At 45.5% G+C, this 21663-nt stretch overlaps 1 protein-coding gene across 4 annotated transcripts in view; it reads right to left on the minus strand.

Annotated features, from left to right (window-relative positions):
• Nucleotides 1–4334: 4334 nt before the first annotated feature.
• The window catches only part of GIGYF1 (GRB10 interacting GYF protein 1), a 1784248-nt gene continuing 1766919 nt past the window's right edge, over nt 4335–21663 (minus strand). For all 4 annotated transcript variants that reach the window (XM_069645982.1, XM_069645992.1, XM_069646001.1 and 1 more), the window contains one exon: nt 4335–8598. In XM_069645982.1, coding sequence (XP_069502083.1) covers nt 8543–8598 — 56 coding nt within the window. In that variant the 3' untranslated portion in view covers nt 4335–8542. The remainder of the gene's footprint in view (nt 8599–21663) is intronic.

Raw genomic sequence — 21663 nt, forward strand, 5'->3', positions numbered from 1 at the left:
CATAGCCCCACCTTGAAATTGTGGAACTTTGTTCCTTTTTGTTTTGAAGTTTGGAACCTCCCCTTTATTTGTGAACCTTGGAACATTTCCTGAGCTTGAGAACGCTGCATCTTGAGACTCACACCCAGGAGAAGGGAGTCATTCTCCTGGATTTTGGAAATAACCCTTTTTCTTAGATTAAGATTTGCATTTAAGTGGTAGGGATAGAATAGAAGTATGGAATAGGATGGTGAACATTTTATTTGGACTATACAGACTTTCCAACTATTGTAGTTTGTTTGAGATAGGGAAACCACCTCTAGTAATGGGATGGGTAGGTTTGCTTATCCTAAGAATAAAAGTCAATAGCAATCAATATACAGCTGTTTGGTCAGACTCATTCCAAGCTGCCGCAATACCCACCGATTGTCTTCGAGTGCATGGACTCACAGGAACTGAAATTGCACCTTGAGGGGGTCTGATACAGAATCACCTCCTGCAGTCAAGCAGTTAATTCCTTTGTTCTGGTGGGAGTGGGGGGAAGAGTGAGGGTTTATGCCTGATCCAGTAACTGGAAAAATGTAATGCTGTCTTCCAGATGGGCACCAAGTGCGTGTGGAAATGAAACTGTGGTTATGGGGCATAGTGGTTCCATACATTCTGGACCCAACATCATATCAGGCATTGGGCGTGCACTGGCATCAAGCATAGCCGACACAGAGCCATGCTGTGCCCCTGGTGGCAACATTTACTGAGACAGCAAGCACTGGATAATCAGTAGGAGGAAGTAATCCATTGGAAATAAGAGGATCAACTTTTAAAGGAAACTACTTACCAATACCCCAAATCCTGCAATAAATACACAGCGACAAATTAACAGCATCAGGGAACACAAGCGACTCAGTAATAATCACATTTTCAACTGCATCCACATAGTTTTATTTTTTTTTAATTAAACCTGCTTTTTTCTCCTAATAAAGTCACATGGTCTACCTTCAAATTCCCTGTCCCTCCCCCACCCCCCAACCTAACCCACCCTCCAACCAGCCCCATCACTTCTTCAATCCACTCCAAAAGCAAAAGCCATGGCAACTGGCCCCAGCAAGGTGAAAAATGAGGCGCTGCCAAGTCTACACGCACACAATCCTCAGAAAGCATCTGCACAGTGTGATCGAGGTGAATTACATTACAAAAACAAGCAATAGCTCCCAGTCAAACAATCTCCCCCCACCCCCCAAAATAAGTACCGGCTCAAAATCTTCCTCAAAAAAGTGATCAAAAGAATACACATTAGCGACCTGTGAAATACCCCCTCCCCAACCCCAGCATACATTTTTTCCAAATCTTGTTAACACATTTTCAAAGATAATTTCAAAACATTTTAAAAATATTTTTGCAGCATCAAAAGCATCTTATTTTTTGTACATTTAAGGCATCTGAACAGAAACAAAAACAGAAGTATACATTTGCATTTACAAAAGTTTTCTTTTCATTTGTTTTCATCTTTCACAAAATGTACACAACAGGCAGCCCGCAGTCCATCTCGGATGTGTGTCCTAAACAAGTCCACGATTTCAGGCACAGGGCAGCCTGCCAGAGCTTTTAACAGAAACAAACCAGAGCTGCTCTGGGAGCAGAACCGGCCGCAAGTCTGGGTTTTGTACAGAGTTTATTCTCGTTTGTTTAGTAGTCCATAGAGCGTTTTAGCTCCCATCTTTTCTGGATTCCTTGCTGATGGTTCCAAGTCCCTCTCTGGTGCCTTTTCCAAAAGTCCTGACACCACACGGGGAAAAATATATATTTCGGAGGGAGGCAGGGAAACCAGAGGTGATGCAGGACAAGTAAAGCGGCTCTTTGAGCAAATGTTTAAACACATCTGGTGGTTCTAGCTACAGTTTTACATTCAGTCCCAGATGTTATAAACCATTGATACAAACTTTTACAATATACAAATAAAAAACAACAAAATAAAAACACTTGACATGCAAGCCAGGAACAGCAGGGATGCCGAGCAGGATGGAAAGTGTAGCAAGTTCATGTCCTTCCCTAAAATTATCCCATCAGGGGATTTACCGCTTCAATTGCCATGCTGCTGCTGCTTCTCAATTTCCTTCCTTTCCAAGTTCAGAAGGAAAGGAAAGCACCATGCAGGCCGATTGTCATGACATACCCAGGAGCACAAACTCATGTACAGTCCCACCACTGCCCTTCTTTGGATAATTAACACAATGTGCCACTAAAGTGGACAAGCATCCAACGAGTGGCAGCCATCACCAGTTGTCATATTCCCAGGCAAGTGGGTCAAGCTAAACATCTAAACTTGGGCACGCAAAAAAAGACAAACACACACATGCCTAGGGCAACTAGGCTCTCCTGGTTCAGCTTGAAATATCCATGAGCAACATTCTCACAAAATTAAAATCCCCAACAGGCTTTCAAGACATCCATACCAGCCAACAATTGGCAACACCCTACCCCACAAAGTTGTCACCCTGCTGCCAAGGGCTTCAGCATACCAGGTAATCAAGCTAGATGCTAGCAGGACCTGACCCTTATATTAAAGGGCAGCAGAACGAACCCACACACATTATAACATGTCAACAAATGTCAACATACTTTTTTTTTGTTTTTCAACTGCAATAGTATATTAAAAGCCAACATATCTTTTTTCCTTATTGCTATGTATTTTCATAAAACAAAAAAACATTTAAGTAACTTCATAATACTGCAGCAAAGAGCACACACCTACTAAAATAAGGCCCCCAACCCAAACGCACCTGAACTTTCTTATGTATTGGGGAGGCAAAGGGGGGTTGGGGCAGGAGGGGGTGAAAACTCCTGATGTTTCAAACAATACAAAAAATGTACATTAACTTGACTTGAGCTGGCATATCTCGCAAACTGGCACTAGCTGAAAGTGGCGGTGGAAGATAACAATTGGACGCCGGGAGGTTAAGGACATATGAGTATCCGCTCCATGTGCCATCTAGCCACTATATCATTCATTCATTGTGCCTTTGAAAGGGGGTGGGAGTCGGAGGGGTAGGGAGGGGTTTACAAAGACAGTTTAAATAGAATTCCCCTTGAAATAATCAATCTTTTAACAACTAAACACAGCATCCATTTTAAGAATTTCTATTACAGAATTGGAAACAAACGTGCTGTGACAAGGGAGGCACTTACTTTCTCAACAGCTTTTAGTGTTGATTGGTGTGCGCTACACACAAATGCAGACAGTCCAAATGCCAGCAATGTTGCATACTGCTAAGCAATCTAGAAAGCTTTTACATGTGACCACCTATTTAAAAAACACATAAAAAACTAACTGTGCTCTGTTCCACTAATGGGCGTCAAAGAATACATGCTTAATAATTATTTTCTAAAAATGTTTGTTGCAACACTCATAAGCATAATAATGACATATGTGCAGTTATCTGCATTTGGTTGCAACATCCAGCTTAAAGTTTTTGGCCAACCATCATTAGACCATGTTTTTTTATATGAAGCCCCCATTAATTAGAAGGAAATACGTTGTTGATTTGTTATCTATGAATACCATGGGCTGATGTCTGGTCCCATTTTAATGCCAAGAGTTGAGGTGAGCCTGCGCAATGCTTAGCAACCATTCACACAGAGCACAAGCTGAAAGTGGGCTAGGCCGAAAAGGTGAGAAACATCCACAAGACCAGAATTCAAAGTTCTTTACAAGAACACAAAAGTCTGCTTCTTAAAGAAGTAGAGACCCCCCTTTAGGCACAACCCATCTCATTCTCCGAGTACACAAACATACAGATATATGTATACATGTTAGAAAGTGTGACTGGGAGGGCCGGGGGTGGAATGGGAGGGTGGGGAGAAGAGCATCTGAATCAAGGTTCAGTAGAACTATATGTATAGGGAACTCTAGGATCTCCATGACACATGCAAGACGGGAGTGAATAGCTCATCTATTCCTGCTTTGCATTCTGGTACTTTAATTCCTCATTCACAGTACAATGGGAACAGTATCATCACAGGTGCCGAAACGCTGGGGAAAAAGCAGGATCTGATGAGTTGGTCTCAAGACATTGGACACCTTACAACCACCCGAAACACATGCGCGCATATGCATCTCAAAGCACCAAAGGGAACATAAGTATTTCTATCAGATCTACAAGAAAAGCTATCATTCTGTGCTGTGCAAATAGGGGAATCAGAGCACTGGTTACTGCGTGCAGTGGCTGTCATTCAGAGAACCCAATTCCAACATTAACCCACAACAGATGCAAAAAGAACTAGAGTTGTCCTTGCCAGGGAACAGTCGCACACAGATATTCAATTACTCAGCTGCGATGTAAACCAAGGGGATGAATATAGGGTGGAGGTGGTATCTGAATCGCAGGTGCCTTATTCTCAAATAAACGGCTCTAAAACGTACCTAACTCAAAGAAGCACCTATTTCCTCGTCAGTGTGAGCAGCCATACACATATTATCCACCTACCAATATCTGAATTGCAATAACTAGTGACTACATTTCTTAACCCCGGACATCGACAGCCACAAATGTACAACTAAGGCCTCAATGTGAATTAACAGCATTGCAAAGAAATGGGTACTTTAAAGAAAATAAATTTGGGGTGGGACAATGGCTTCAATCACATGCTCTAGTAGAGCACATGGCACATATCTAAGGAACGTTTCGAAAAGTGTTAAATATAAACAAAACAGCACATAGTGGTAAGTTTATCAGAATTTAAAGAAGGAAGGAATCGAAAGAAGATAAGTGTTACAAAATCACTACACTCCTCACCCAATAAACTCTTGTTTATGTACTGTAGGAGACTAGCTTTAATATCAACACATACTTTTTAGCAAACATCAAGGCAAACTTCTATCTCAGCATGTAGTCACCTTTAGAATAAACTGGACCTCTCTCAAGTAAACCATGTTAATTCAAAATCTCTCCCTCGTACCAAAGCATTGCAGGCCATACAGTCAGGCAGTCTCGGCGTCAACAGATTCTAAATTCCCCTACTCTGGGACTTCGCAACGATTCAGAGATGCAATGAGCAAGAAAGTTATCCTTTGGGATAAAAGGCAACTACTGGTTTATGCCAGAACTCCAAGGCAGAACGGCGGGTGAGCATCTGGTCACTTTGGCATATGATGCGAGACAAATCTCATCTATTCTTGCAACAAGAAAAGTGTCCATTAAGGTTACAGATCCCATTTGAAATGGGATCAGCTAGTGCTGCTAAAGTTGGCAGCGCTTTCCCTTCAGAAATGTACGTCCACGCTCCAAGACTATCAGGGATGGAAGTGTTGAACCCAGGAACTGGCTGGCAAGATGAAGTAAAACTTAGTCTTGTCGAACTCAGAACATAGCCTGAAATGCAAGGCGACTTGCTATTGGCTTTATCACCTCTCTAAGAACCACTAGTCTTCCCACATCTAGAGCAAGCTACTCTCCAAGCATGACAGTGCCTAACAAACTTTACTCAACAGGCCCACAATTAGTGCCTCCAAATGAATGAAACACTGAGTAATTTGACAGAATGCCTGACATATTAGGAGTAGTTGTAGGTGAGAGCAGCAACATTTTCATGGGTTGTGTTTTACAAGAGAATTACAATGGCATATTTTTTCTACCAGATTCTTGCTGCAAATTGATGCTGTGTGGAAGGGCCAGCAAATTAAGGGGTACAGAGAATATGCCATAATTATTGTGCACATTTAAGTAAAAAAATTACTGGTTACATTTCTAGGAAAGGACTGCTACAATTTAGTTTCCGCAGTTTTGCGTAAGGGAAATATAGATATGTATATAAAAATAAAGAATATTAGGTAGTTTGGAAAATCAACCACTGCCTCTCCCATGCCAGTTCAGTATACATATAATTAGTTAATACTTACTGCACAGGTGTGAGCATTACATCAAGGTGCTCACCACCCCCTCAAACACTGCCCCTCAAAGAAATACCAGGCTGCGAAGACTACCAATAACTGTGCTTTTCTGCCCTCAGTTTTCCTGGGAAAAATAAGCACCTCCCGTCAGTGTGTGTATATGCTTGTATACAAACATACAAACACCACAAAGACATAGAACTGTTGAATAGAAAGGCAACATAGTACATTAAGTCAATTCTTTGTCCACTGCTTAAGAAACAATCACATGAGATCACAGTATCAAACGCAAATGGAAAGTGAGATATGGGGGTGCCACCAACATCACCCACTTCATCTCTGTAACAAACATGTTAAAATCATACCTACTATTCACTTTATCCCCACTCTAAGTTTGGTCAAGCTTGAAACTAGATTTAGACAGTAAAGGTGGCAGATTTAAATGCACTTAACTTGGCTCGTCTCACAGACAGTCAACATGGAACTGCACTAACAGAGGTCACAGGGAGGCAGAGCCAAGCAGCATCAGGAATACTAATATTGCAGTCTCCCCAATTCTCCACCACCAACCCCAACCCCCCTCACCCCCGCCCAAAAAAATAGGCGCTTGCCCCTTGCTGGGTGTAGAGCAAATCCTTCTACAGTAACCATGCACTGGCAGCACTGTATTTGTTTTATACTTTTGTTGAAGAGACAAAAATGATACATTCTAGGATTTCAAAAACAGGCAAAACTAGTGAAGATTCTTTCATAGATGTATTTTGGCACCTATCCATGTAACCTTGTCCAAACCATGTTCTTTACGTTCACTCCTCTGCACATATGTTTAAAAAAAAAAAATAATAAAAAACACGTTTTAATTACCCAGTTCAGCTGAGGAAAGTGTGCAAGCCTGACAACCACTCAACCACCCACCCACTGCTCTAAAAGGGATACTGGGCCAAGAAAGAAGAAATAAAACAAAAAATGGATGCTGCCCATCAACTCTGAAAAGTATTTTCTGATAAAGTGTGCAGACAACCTCTTGCAAAAAGCAAATCTGACGTACCCTGTGGTGTTTAAATTGCTTACACTATGGTTTACGCAAGGGTCTTTGTAAACAGATGTCAATATGTAAAATTTACAAATGACGACAAAAAAGGACTAATATACATTTCATAGTTGAAAGATTATCACATACTTCGCCATCCAGGTTCTCATATGATCAAAGATGACATACAGTACTGACATCACAATGTGAGTCTCACCTAGGGTTACGACAATGTAGAGTCCATTGACCGACGCTTACTTGAGAATTGAGAAAAGCCAAAGGGCGATTTCACACAGGTGGTCACATCACTGCTTGGCTCCCAATACATTCAACAATGGTTTGTGCTCCTTCAAAAGCTTTTAGAGAGTCACAGTATGTCCCAAAAAGTGCTCAGGGGGTGGGGCCCAGTCAAAGACCACCCAGAGCACTCTGCCCACCCCCCTTAACCACTGAACAAAACACATAAATCGCGTGCTTATGCTACCTGCTCTGCAATCAGACTGTGGCCAATAGGCCATATTGGAATCCAAACGAAAGGTCATTGGGAATGGGAAAGCGGTGGGGGGAACAAAAGGAGTACTGACATTCATTTTACAAAAATAAACGCAATGGAGACTCCTACAACCAAATGGAACATAACAGCAATATTTTTGTTTCTTGAAGGCCTTGTTCCTCTTCCATGAAATATCTGAGAAACTGAAGAACGGCAGCATGAACAGTCAAGAGTTTAAAAAAATTAAAATGTCAAAAAACATAATGCAATATGAAGTGCCAGGAATTGGGAAAATACTACCGGAAAACGGAACCTGGGTTGGAAGCAACCCAGGTGCCACTTCAAAGAAAGGAGAAGGTGGAAATACATGTTGATGTTCTTGAGTAGGACATTATCTTTAACATGGTTTAAATGTCTATCCACCCTCTAATGTAGTGTGAGGCAATAAAAGCCCTGTCCGACCTTGCCACTCTCCCCCACCCAAAAAAACAATATGGCAATTTTAAAAAAAAACTCTTAATGAGAAACTGGCTGGTGAGTATATAAATGCATTGTTTCAACTTAAAAAAAATATAGTTTTAAAACAAAATGGCCTCTTTAGCTAGAGAAAATATGCTGTGCACACTATATATATTTACAGACATACATACACCTGCATACACACACAGACACATCACAAAATCCAGTTGTAGTATCAGTTAAGTGCATCTCTTCAAGTTTTCTTAAGCTTTTGATAATTCAGTTCATACTTTTTTTTGTTTTTTTTGTTTCTGAAAATAACAGTGTTTTCAAGATCATTTTTGCTTTTCATAAAAAAATTCCTCTGGAAAAAAATCCATTTTTTTCTTTTTTTCTTTTTTTTCAAACTGTCATACGTCTCTTAAAAAGTCTTTCGTAAAGTGCTTTGAAGTTTAAGGTGCTTTGTGTACGTAGGAAGTGCGTGGAGGGGAGACCGTTCTTTCAATTTTCCTGAAAAGAAATTCCCTCGGAGGCCCCTTCCAGCCCCCCTCCCTCATCTCTATCACCAGTCGCTTCCCACTCTGTAGTGGGTGGGAAGAGCAGGATAAGTTGCTACTAACAGCATCGGGGGGGGAGGGGGCATTCTTCAGCAAAGACTGAATGACAAAGGCAGTCAATGGATTCCTATGACAGAGTCTCAGTAGTCCTCAACCGTCTCCATCTCGCCACCAGTCGAGCTGTGTAGAGAATATCCTGCAAAGAAAAGGGTCATTAGCTCAATTTTAATGCCCATTTATTACAGCGTATATGCAACTGTCTTGTTAAGTAGAATCACTTTATTAAGGCATAATATCACATTTATAAACAAATTCGTGAAACACTTTGGATGAATGACATTCATTTTCATCCATCAAAGCTCTAATAACTAGAAACTTCACACCAGGGAAGTCCAAACCATTAGACGACTGGCAACCTCTAGCCTCTGCCGCCTTTGTACCAACCAAGAGCAACCAGAAACAATAAGGCACCTCCTTACGATCTGCCCTCAACTGACCAAGGAAAGAGGAGCTTACATCTCACCACTTATATCCTATCCACTGGTAGTAGACGAAACAACGATTTGGTGTCGGTTAATATCTGGAGAATCCTCAAGATGGTCCATGGCATCTGCCAAATTTCTGGACGCAGCCTTAAAGAAAATCAATACCCCGGCAGCAGTTCGAGACCACATACAAGTCATCAACAGCCCAAACCACATCTGGCACCGTGACCTCTCCTCACATAAGTGGTGAGGTGACCAACAGAAAAACCAAAATCACAAAGACAACAAGACACTTGTAAAAACCTTCTAAATGGTTAAAAGACAAGCAAAAAAATAACTAGAAACCTTAAATTTGGAGCTACATATCCGTTCTACATTCACAGCGTTAATAATTCTGCAATCTACTCGTTGAACTGGAAAAAAAGTAATTCTTTTCATCCAAGTTTATACCATCCATGGGCGTGTCTTAAACGACTGGGGCATCGACAAAGCACACAATGCGCAAAACAAATCATTATAGATGTTCCTGCTGTACTGCTTGGATAGGAGGATGTGTTAGCATTTAAGGTGTTGCAGGGAAGGTGCATAGCATGCAAAATGTTGTTACTGGTAAGATTTCCTTTTGCAGCGTGAATCCAATAGAACATGCAGTGAGGATTTCAAAACCACTCTTTTCCATCAAGGTGGAGGGGATTTTGAAGCTGTGGCTGACAATGATTTCTCACAAGTGCTTGTCCCACTAAGGTTTTTAATCTAAACTGAATACATAGAATTGAAAGCTTTGAAAGAGGGCGTATGGAGCTCCTGCTTGCCACTTTGCAAGAAACGGGACATGTTTCCTAAAAAGCTATAGTGGAATGTATGAGGTTCAAAATGAAATGCTGTTAGTGGGTATGTTCCAGCGTGGAATACAGAGCACCCTCTATCTTCCTTGTGTTGATGCAATTTAGTTTGTCTGTGGCAAGTTATAAATCCCTATCACAAATCGCAAATGTTTAAAAGGCAAACATTCTAGAAGGCTATTGAAAATCTCCTGTCCCAATAGCACCACTGCCCGTCTTCAATCAAGGCTATATAATGGCTTTTTTTAGCAACAGATAACATATGATATTCATAGAGATCAGGCACAGATGGGAAGCAGCAAAGCAATGTGAAGCGGTAAAGTACTATATAACTAAGCTTTGGTAACTTTTGCTATGACGAACACGATAATTTACTCCCACACATTCTTCATCTCTGAAATAGTCTCCAGGCGCAGTCTGGTGTAGAAATGTTTTCCAACAACCAGCAGATAGCGCTGTACAGCTCTGCAACAAACACAGTTATGGGTTTTTTGTGCCCTTAGTGTGAAATGTGTTTGTGGTACATATAGAGAGCCATGGGCACTATTACCTGTTTACGAGCAATCTTAGAGGGGAAGGCATGCTGGTTGATGAGGAATCTATGAGAGGAATTATCGTATCCATTCAAAGAAGATCACAAAAGTAAGTAACTTTCGTCTAATTATTGTTCGCTTGTTAGGTGCTTATACAGGAAGTAAGAGAATGCATTACTTACCGTAAAAGCATTTCTGATGGTTGTATCTGCTTAGATTCACATGCTGTGCATAGGTCCGACATCCAGTGGTCACTGCGGAGTATTGCATTTTGTTTTTCGTAGTCGAAAAGGGGACGTCGACAAGGCGTGTCTGAAACACTATCCCTATAGTGACGTGCGTTGTACCCACAATCCCTCACGCGTCGAGGTCCCTCTGTTTGTATTTTTCTGCCCTGAGGGAGCCTTCTAGACGTGAGTGAGTACAGAAAAGAGAGAGATATATAAAGGAAGTCTATGTTCCTTCCATCCGAGCGGGGAGGAAGGGCGGGCGCATGTGAATCTAAGCAGATACAACCATCAGAAATGCTTTTACGGTAAGTAATGCATTCTCTTCTGATGTTTGTTAATCTGCTTAGAATCACATGCTGTGCATAGACTAGCGAGCAGTACCCGGAGTTGGCGGTGGGTTATGAGAAGGAACAGTAGAGAAAAGGTGTCGTAATACTGCCTGTCCCACCTGGGAGTCAGATCTAGAGTGTGTATCTAGACAGTAGTGTTTTGTAAAGGTGTGCACAGAACTCCAGGTAGCCGCTTTGCAGATGGACTCAAGGGGAACATTTGCAATGAATGCTATGGATGCCCCCGTGCCTCGAGTAGAGTGTGCTCTTGGCCTAAAGGGCAGTTCTCTCTTAGCAAGAGTATAGCAGAGAGTGATGCATTGAACAATCCATCTAGAAATAGTGGATTTTGAAACTGCATCTCCTTCTCTTCCTGCTGCCACCGAGACGAAGAACTGATTAGTCTTCCTCAGTGGTCTGGTTCTTTCCATGTAGAACATGACCGCTCTGCGTACATCTAGTGTGTGCAGAGTCCTTTCTCCCAAATTGGAAGGATTTTGAAAGAACGTTAGTAGTTCTATAGATTGGTTTACGTGGAATTTAGAAATAAATTTCGGAGCAAACCTAGGGTGAGTGCGTAGAACCACTTTATCTTTGTGAACTGTAACGAAGGGGTCTAGAATAGAAAGAGCCTGAAGTTCACTTACTCTCCTGATGGAGGTGATAGCTATTAAAAAAGCAGTCTTAAGCGTGAGGTGTTTAAGAGATGCTTTGTGCATGGGTTCGAATGGAGAGCCCATGAGTCTGGTAAGTACCACATTAAGGTCCCATCCGGGAGCTGGGTCAGCTATCGGGGGGTGTATTCTCTTTACTCCCTCCATGAAGGCCTTTATAACAGGGATCCTCCACCACGACACTTTGAGTTGGGAAGTGGTGTATGCAGAAAGTGCAGCTAGGTGGACTTTAATGGAGTTAAATACTAGACCTGAATCCAATAGGTGGGTCAGGTATAGGACCACATGTGTGGGAGAGCAGTCAATAGGGTTGATGCTTTTACTCCTGCACCAGATGACAAATCTTTTCCACTTGCTAGAATAGCAGTGGCGAGTGTTCGGTTTTCGGGCTTCCCTGAGGATGTCCATGCATCTTTGCGGGAGTTGTAGATGTCCGAACTCTATGATCTCAGGAGCCAAGCTGCTAAGTTCATGTTCTGGGGGCATGGATGCAGAGTCCTGCCTTTGTCCTGAGACAGCATGTTGTACGGGCAGGGGAGTTTTACTGGGGGGGATAGAGACATCTCCATCAAGTGAGCGAACCATGGTTGTCGTGCCCACATTGGGGCCACTAGTATCATGGTCACTTGTTCCTGGTGCATCTTGTGCACCACTTTGTTGAGAAGGGGAGTCGGGGGAAAAGCGTAAACAAATTTCCCTGACCATTGCATCGACAGACCGTTCCCCTTGGATTGGTTCTGGGGGTACCTGGAGGCGTAACTTAGGCATTGTGAGTTTTCCAGGGTTGCGAACAGGTCTATTTCTGGGAATCCCCATTGTGTGAAGACGTCGAAGACGATGTCTTCGTGCAGGCGCCATTCGTACTCTTTGGGCAGGGGGAAATCTCTGCTGAGACTGTCTGCTAGCAGATTGAGTTCCCCGGGTACATGTAGTGATAGTAGGAACATGTCCTGTTTGAGAGCCCACTTCCATATATTTTGGGCCAGCTTGGACAGGCCTGGAGAGTGGGTGCCCCCTTGCTTGTTGATGTAGTACATGGCTGTGGTGCTGTCTGTAAGGACCATTACTGTTTTGCCTTGTAGGTGTTCCTGGAAGGCTCTTAGCGCCTTGAACACAGCTAGTAGCTCCAGTAGATTTATGTGTTTGGATGCTACGTTCGGAGTCCACACTCCGTGAGCAGTCTGATGGGATAGGTGCGCCCCCCCATCCTGTGAGGGATGCGTCTGTGGTTAGAGTGGCTTCCGCCGCGGGTGTGGCAAAGGGTTTCCCTTTTTCCATGTTTTCCTTTGTCCACCACCGTAGCGAGAGAACTAAGGCCTGCGAGACCACCACTAGATCCTCCCATAGTCCGCTGGCCTGACACCACTGGCTGTTGAGCCACTCTTGCATTGGGCGCAGGCGCGCGTGAGGTACCAAATAAATACACGACGCCATCATTCCTAGCAAGCGCATTGCTTTGCGTACCGTCACCTCTCGACCGGTTACATATTGAGGGATCTGAAACAGCATGTTTTGGACCCTCTCTTTGGAGGGGAAGACGAGGCCGTCCTTTGTTTGAATTAGAGCCCCTAGGAATTGCTTGATTTGACTGGGGTCTAAACTGGACTTCTTTTCGTTGATGGAGAAGCCCAACTGGAACAAAAGGTCTACTGTCTTTTGGGTATTGGAGAAGCATGTTTCGTAAGAATCCCCTGTTATGAGCCAGTCGTCGAGGTAAGGGTAAACTGGGATGGACAACCTGCGCAGGTGGGCCGCTGCCACTGCCAGCACCTTCGTGAATACCCTTGGTGCTGATGCTATGCCGAAGGGTAGCACTTTGAACTGGTAGTGTTTGCCCTCTATCATGAACCTGAGGTATTTTCTGTGCGCTGGCAACATTAAAATATGAAAGTATGCATCTTTCATGTCCAATGTTGTCATGTAATCTCCCTGAGAAAGCAGTGGGATTACTTCCTGTAAGGTTACCATACGAAACTTTTGGGGTTTGATAAACTTGTTCGCTGGGCGCAGATCTAATACAGGGCGCATGGTTAGATCCTTTTTGGGTACAAGGAAGTATACTAAATAAATACCTTCCGTTACCCGAGATAGAGGCACGACCTCTATGGCTCCTTTTTCCAGCAGTTGTAGTACTTCTTGGAGAAGGATGGCAAGATGTTCCGGTGTCATGCGACGTCCCCTCGGGGGTCTGTAGGATGGGGAACTGTTGAATTCGATACAGTATCCGTGGGCTACGGTGGAAAGTACCCAACGGTCTGAAGTTATCTCCTCCCATGCAGGAAGAAAGGATGTTATCCGGCCCCCGACCGGTGTTGCATGGGAGGGGACGCGAATCTTCGCGTCACTTGGAGTTGTTGGGGGCTTGGGAGCCTCTGGGGGTGGATCCCCGACCCCTCCCTTTGCCCCGGCGTTGGCCTCTTTGGCTGTACTGCCCACTATTGGTTTGGAAATTGGTGGCAGGGTATTGCTGATGTTGATTTTGTTGTTGGTGTTGGCGTTGGCCACGAAAAAAGCGTTTGTTTCCATAGCCGCGCCTGGTAGTGGGCTTAGAGATTTGGTCAAGAGTCTTGATAGTGTCGAACTCTTTTTTAGCCATCTCTAGGGCTTCATCTACCGCTTTTCCGAAGAGGTTAGCGTCCTCGACAGGTTTATTTATCAAAGACGCCTGTGTCTCTGGTTTAAAGCCTGAGTTGCGCAGCCATACATGGCGCTTTAGGAGTATTCCTTGTACCAAGGAACGTCCTGCTGTTTCTGCCGCGTCCAGAGAGTTTTTAACAATGCTCTGGTTCACTTGGGTTCCTTCGCCAATAGTTGACAGTAGGCGCGTACGTAAAGGCTCCGGTGCTTCCTCGGCGTCTTTTCGCAGTTTGGCCCACTGCACGTCTGCGTAGCTTGCAAGCAAGGAATTGTTGTTGGCAATTCTTGCTGAGAAGGCAGCCGAGGAAGTAACTCTTTTTGCAAGGGCATATAGCCTCTTGCCCTCCTTGTCAGGGGGTGCCTCACTGGTGGAAAGTGGTACCCCTGCCCTCTTTCTAGTATTAGATACCACTAGGGAATCCGGAATGGAATGTCCCCTAATGTAGAGGGGGTCTGAGGGTGAAGGGGTGAAAAGTTTTTCAATCCGTGGATTGACCCCTCTGATCATTGCGGGAGTGGACAGCGAAGGTATGATCCTTCTCTTCACTGAAGCGAGGAGTGGAATGGTCTGGCTGACCGGGGGTTTTTCTTTAATCACTCTTTCTACAAAGTCTAATTCTGGAGAGAGTTCCCCGGTGTCGAGTTCGAAATGCGCTGCTGCTCTGCGCAACAGTGCATTGAACGTGGGCTGATCGTCAATTGGAGACGTGTTCCTAACTGGAGAATTGTCCGGAGGAGTTAGGTTTAGGACATCAGTGTCGGAATACACTGATGGTGATTGCCAGGGGTGTGAAGGTCCCTCTTCTGGGTTAACCCCGAAGCCTTCTTCTATAATGTCTGTTCTGTCTTCCAGACATTCCTCCTGGTTCTGTTCTTCATTGTCCATGAAATCATCTTCTTCCTCGAAGTATTGTTCCTCCCCAGTGAGGTCATATACATCTTGGAAGTCTGAGGCTGTGTCCTGCTGGGGGTCGACTAGCCTCGGATTTTTGGCCCTGGGGTCCTCCTGAGGCCCTTCTCTGGTCCTCTTGTGAGTTTGAGAGGCCTGGGTGCTCATGAACCTTTCCATCCTCTCCATACAGAGGTGGAGTCTTTCCATTGTTTCATGGGGTACCCCAGAGCGGTCTGGCGGGGGAAACATAGGGTTATCTAACTCGAAATGGCTCGACCTCTCCCAAAGCGTCGAGGAAAGTGTCCCGTCGCCCTCCGAAAAACCTTCAGGTGTGTCGGGAGACTCCCTGACTGAAGGGGGTAGTCCCTGCTTCCCTTCGGGCTTTTTCGGCGTATCCTTTAACTTATGCGTAACGCTCGACGAAATCTTCGGCGTACGCTTTTGGGCGTCGGCTACAGCGATCCTTGCTAAGCTATCGTCGACTCGCTTGTCGGCGACTCGTTTGTCGGCGGAAGCTTGAGTTTTCGACGCTATGGGTATCGAACGCTCTACGGCGGTCTGCGCTTTCTGTTGATGCGCACCGGCCGATGGTTTGGTGGCAGCGCCCTTGTTTGCCGAAAGCCCAGTCGCAGGTCGCGGCTGCGAGAGGGGCTTCGAACCCGAACGGTCCGAGGAGGCCGCCGGTGGAACCTGCGTCTCCTTGGGCGCCGAAGGTCTTTTCGACTTCGTCGAAGAAGAGCCGTGGGTTGTGTGTTTATGTGGATCTTTGTGTGCGTCTGTGTCGCCGGGGTGTTCATCCCCATAAGCAGGGCGTGAGACGAGCCCGTCGGGGCCGGGGACAGATGACGAAGCGCGTAAGCGCTCCTTAGAGGGGGTTTCGACTTCCGTAGCGGAGGTCGTGTTATCGCGTTCCTCGTCACTGTCGGTGGTAGCAGCGGCGGGTGAACCTTCGGCCTTCGACATCGCGTAGGCCGCCCACCTTTTAACCCTTCGGTCTTTTAGAGTTTTAGGCTTAAGAAGCCGACAAGCCGCGCACCCTTCCTCCTTGTGATCGAGGGGCAAGCAGCGGTTACACCGTGAGTGCTTGTCCTTCCAAGTGAATTTGCCTTTACAAAGTGGGCAAAACCTAAACGGTGTCCTCTCCATAGCCGAGGCAATAAATCGCGATAAACACCCCAAGGGAAAGGAAGGGGAAAGGGAAAGGCATTCTCAGAAAAGACCCAGAGATGTCCCACGACCCCACTCTCCCTACTGTATATGGCCTGCGAGGCCAGGCCACGTGTTCGGCAGCGCCGAAGGATTTCTTCCGCTCGACCCTCCGTCGAAGATTCTTTTCGGCGGAGAACAGCTTACAACTGCGTCGAGGGAGGGATTATTAATATTAGAGAAAAAACGACCAAAGGTCGAGGAGTTGCAATGTCTCTCGAGGAGCTCCGCGTGAAGGCGACCAGAAGCTGGGCGGAAAAAAACAATCTGAGGGACCTCGACGCGTGAGGGATTGTGGGTACAACGCACGTCACTATAGGGATAGTGTTTCAGACACGCCTTGTCGACGTCCCCTTTTCGACTACGAAAAACAAAATGCAATACTCCGCAGTGACCACTGGATGTCGGACCTATGCACAGCATGTGATTCTAAGCAGATTAACAAACATCAGAAATACTGTTTCAAAGCACCCACAGGTCAGCAGGGAGGGGACAAGGGATAAGGAACAATTAAAATACATAGAAAATATTAAATACAGTGGGGGAGGACAAACCTACTATGCCTTGTGAGTATTCAGAACGTGCAAGTGCAGAAGGGAGAGGGAATGGGATAGGTGCTGGGGTGCTCATGGGTGAATAACAGGTGAAGTGCAATGTAAGGCAAGTGCATTCCTCCAGGGGTGAAGGGTGAGCCGGGGCAAGTGCTGAGGATAGACAGAAGCTGGTGTGATTTGGTGTGGGAGGTCAGGGCCCTAAGGATGCATAAGGGCCCTTAACACCAAACAAGCAACTGGAAGATTAGCAGAGGATAGAGGGAGGGAAGGAGGAGGAAAAGAGGAAGAACTTGAGGATCTTCTGGAATTTAAGAAAGCCCTGCTCAAGACGAAGGGGGAGGCTGTTCCGAAGAAGGGAGCCAACTGGTGAAAGCTATCTAACTCCTGTCCTCTATTTTTTTGCTTTACACACAAGGAGTTGCTGCCAAAGGAGTCCAGAGGTCTAGAGGGGGGAATATTTAGTAAGAGTTGAGGATAGTGTGGTCCCCGGCCCCAGACAGCCTTGTGGATGAAACATAGGGATTTTAAGGTTATCTGTGATGAAACCGGGAGCCAGTGAAGACTTTAGGGTAGGAAAAATGCAGTCCCTGGGCTGGAGGCCAAGGATAAGTCTTGCTGCCCTATTCTGGATTAGCTGGAGGGGTCGCAGAGTAGACAAAGGTAGATTCAGGCGGCTATTGCAATAGTCAAGCCTAGAGAGAACCAGGGCTCGGGTAACATTGAGCTTCTGGGGCAAGAGGAGAAAAGGTAGAATTCCTTTGAGAAGGAAGAGCTGAAAGTGGGACGTCTTGGCAACGTCCCGAGTGTGAGGGAGGAAGGAGAGAGTGGAGTTGAAGATGACTCCGGTTTCTGGCTTCAGAAAAGGGAACAGGGGGCGAGCCAATGGAAGAAGGCCAGAGTGAAGGGGTCCCAATGGGAAGGATCTCCATTTTGCTGGCATTGAGGCAGAGATCATTGGAAGTGCACCAGGCCTAGATGGCAGAAAGGCAGTCAGCGATGATGCAAAGTGCAAGAGGGTCAGCCGGGAGTTCGAAGAGTTGTGTGTCGTCAGCATAACACTGGAAGTTGGGGGAGAAGGAGGAGATGAAGAGTACCAGCTGAGTAAGGTAGATGTTAAAGAGACAAGGCAAGAGAATACTGTCCAGGGGGACACTACAGGTGGAAAAGGAAGCAGGAGAAGGAGCCCAGGATGACTTGGGAGGATCGGTCAGTTAGGAAGGAGGTCAGCAGTGCCTGCTCCAAGATACCAAGGGTGTCATGGAGCCTTTGTATGAGGATGGAGTGGTTGACCGTGTCAAATGCAGAGAGGTCAAGAAAGAGGAGGACAGCTGGAATCCAGGAATGCGAGCAGATCTTCACGGGTGTTCTGAATCCAGATTGATGGTCGTGGAGACCGCCAACAAGTTCAGTGCGAGAGTTGAGTTGGGACAGGGCCAACTTCACCAACAGTTTTCCCAGGAAGGGGGTGCTAGAGATGGGGCGGTACACAAGGGAATGCTTGAGGGAGGAAGGGAAAGAACCCAAAGCAAAGGAGTGGTTACAGAGATCGAGTGCAGGGGCGAAAGAGTTTATAATGTTTTTGATGGTTCTGGAAGAGCAAGGAGAAACTGTTTGGAAGAGACTTTCATGGAGCGGACAACTCTGGTGACTTCTTACAGTGAGACAAGGGCGAAGGAGGAGGAAGGAGAAGGGTGAGTAGCCAAAGGAAGCAAGGGGGTGACGAGGCTGTCCTGAGATTTGGTGTTTAAGTGAGTGGAAAGTGTGTTGCAGAGGGTCTGAGAAGGAATAGGGGAGGAGGAAACTGCAGAAGGTTTGGCAAGTTCCCTGCAGGTTTTGAAAAGCTCAGCTGTGTTGTTGGCGGTGCCAGATACCTGACACTGAATATGGGCCCTATTCTTGGCATGGATAGAGTCTGTATTACCTTTGGAGCAGGCAGCAGGCCAGTTTGTCAAAGGAAGAGCCTGAGGTCTGTTACTTCCGTTCTACAGCTCTGCACGTTCGTTTCATGACTGGGCGTTAGGGTGTTGGGGAGAATTCTCAGAAATGTGCTAATTCCCTTCTACCTTCGAGAACACCAGCTCTTTGGCTGGAAGTCAGGTTTGAAATTAAAAGTACTGGAGAGAAAGACCTTTTCCCCAATCATGTATTTTTTCTGTGATTTGGACGCTATGTTTCTTTTTGACTTTGGAGTCTGACAAACTCCATAGGTATCATCTTTGCATCGTTACAGGCAGCACCTTCAGTGCAGTGACACAGGGAAGTCGCTTAGATTTCCCAAAGGTTTAAATACCTTCTCTTGGTAAAACTACGGTTTCCAAGAGCAGTGAAGTGAAATTGACTTTACTTTCATTTTGTAACTTTCTAGACCCAGCACACACCATCTTACCATAGGGTGCTGGAGGGGTTACTTAGTATCTCCTTTATCTAGTTTCTCATGCAAGATTTTTATATGTTACCCTTTCGACAATTAATGGCTGGTGGCAGTGGTTTACTTTTTACTACCATTGTGTGTGTTTTTACCGCGGGCTGTGTTTGCCGCTGCAGTAAGGCACCCATGGTTGCCCATTTTTCAAAATGGCCCGGTCTTTTTTCGCCATTTCTGGTCAGAACGGTCCTTCAAGATTTACTCTGTGAGCCAAACCAGATTTGGTCCCTTTGCTCGTTTTGTTTTCTGGCGGGATTCACAAGTGAAGCCCGCCTCTGGCTCCAGTATGTCTGGCAAGGGCAGGAAGTGAGAGAGGTGCCCAAAACTACCTGTGCTTAATACCCTTGGTTACAGGAATGCACCCAAAGGCGATTGGGCGGTCCGGCAAGGACAGCCACCCTACTGTGTGATTGACAGCTAGGCTGGAATTAATGGGATAAACCTGCATAAAAGGTGAGGCTTTTGGCTTGGAAGGCAGAGTCGACCACTGGACGAAGGAATCCGAAGAAGAACTTGGAAGAAACGCCTGCTGTAACTCCTGGACCGTTGGATTGCCCGGTGAAGCCCTGCTGCTGTGCTCAAGATCTGAATTTGTTTCGACTAGAGAAGCCATGCAAGGACGACTTCTCCCCATGAGTTGGTGGGACCAATCAACTCCAAAGTGAACTTGTTTGGACAACCTATCGGAGCTGGTTGTACTTCCGCTGCTGCTGGAACTGAAGTGCCAGGGATAGGAACACCAAATCGAGTAGATCGTTTTTTTAAGTCAGACCCGAGCGCCAGGAAGATCCCCTTGACTTCCCTGAAGCAGGACTGACCAATCCTGAGCCACCTAAACAGAGTGCTGGACCCCAGATGCAAGGAAAGTCTGAAGTGGTATCCGAGAACCGCGGTGTTGCCATTTGCAGTCAGACGCGAGGAGCGGAAACACTTAAGTGCCGCTGAATCGAAGTTTGCCCATTGCTGCCGCTGAACTTCCCATTGCAGTGCAGGAGTCCCCAGACGTCCTCCCTCTTGTCCCCACGACTGAGGCCCAGGAACAAAAGGATCTACAGAGCTGTACAGGAACAGAAGCCAGCTGGAACCATTTCTTCTAACCAAAGGTACTGTAAAGTCTAAGAGAACTTACCTCTTGTTGTGTAGCCTAACTTGCTCTCAGTTGAGACCAGTCTTGGTTGCCCTTGCAGAGTTGCTTACAGCTTTGCCCCTCACAAGCTTCCCAACTTGTGGCCCTTCAAGTGAATCTTATTTCTACAAACATTTCTAAAAACTTTGTGCAAGACTTTTACTTACCTGCAAAGACGATCTTCAGCTCCCCTAGAATTGTTAAACTAACATTGGCTGTCCTGGCTCATTGGGAGACTCTTCTTGCCTCGGACTCTGTGCCTTTACCTTTCCCTGAGGAAAGGGTTACATTTACTCGACATTGGAAGGTTTAAAAAGTACTTACCTGTTTATGTATTGTCAACCTTTGTTTTATTCCCATATCTAACTTTCGCACCAAACTCAGTATTGCTCTAAATGTACTTATGATAAATCAATGAAAACAGCAGGAGGTTCCAGTTTCCCAGTGCTTGCAGCACAGTGCTGGAATACCCTCCCTCTTGCAGTTAGATCGGAAGCCGCATTCTGGCCATTCAGAGCCATGGTGAAATCATGGCTACTAGCCTAAACATCTAATCTCTCAATGTCACGATCGGCCAGTCGCCGCTCGCCACCATGTAGTAATGCTCACCCTGTCTATATCCGATTAGGACCACCCTGTAACCCGGTCCTCACTCTCCACTGTAAATATCTTGTACCCTGTATATTCTATTCTTGTATGTAACTACTCAGAGCTTGGACTAATGTATGCTCTGACTGGCGTATTAAGATGTTTGTGTAACGCTGCTGTGCACATGACTATGAGCCTAGCTACCTGAGGGTTCGGACTCGCTTTATAAATAAACAAAGTAAACTAAAGTCCACAGTTTCCTAGCTATTTAAGTCAACTGAGGGTGTAGGAAGTGTCTGTGTGCCATTCCCAATGGGTATCATCTGAGTTAGAGAAACTAAGAGTGCCTTTTGAAGTATACTATCATTGTTACATGTTTTGCTGCCTTCTGAAGAAGGCTTATATAACTGGACTGTTAAATTAATAATGGTTTAATCAAGAAACCTTGAGTGTAATTGTTTATTTGAATAACTGTCACTGTGAAACTGTGTTACAACCCTACTGCTCACACTGACTCCTCTTGAGATAAGCCTGGCTGCTCAGCCACACTACAAACCTGTGTACTACAGACTTATACCAAAGGTTGGGTTCTTATTGCCAGGAGGTCAAGGTTGCTGTAGTGTACCCAAAGGGTACTGCACACAATCTTGTCTAACACTGGGGCAAGAATCTCAAGGGTGTTGATGATGGACAAGGGAAGTTGCTGAGAGAGTCTGAGTTGGGAAGGCAAGGGGGGATAA

The sequence above is a fragment of the Ambystoma mexicanum genome, chromosome 1p, assembly GCF_040938575.1.
Source record: "Ambystoma mexicanum isolate Mex_15411 chromosome 1p, UKY_AmexF1_1, whole genome shotgun sequence".
NCBI lineage: Eukaryota > Metazoa > Chordata > Amphibia > Caudata > Ambystomatidae > Ambystoma > Ambystoma mexicanum.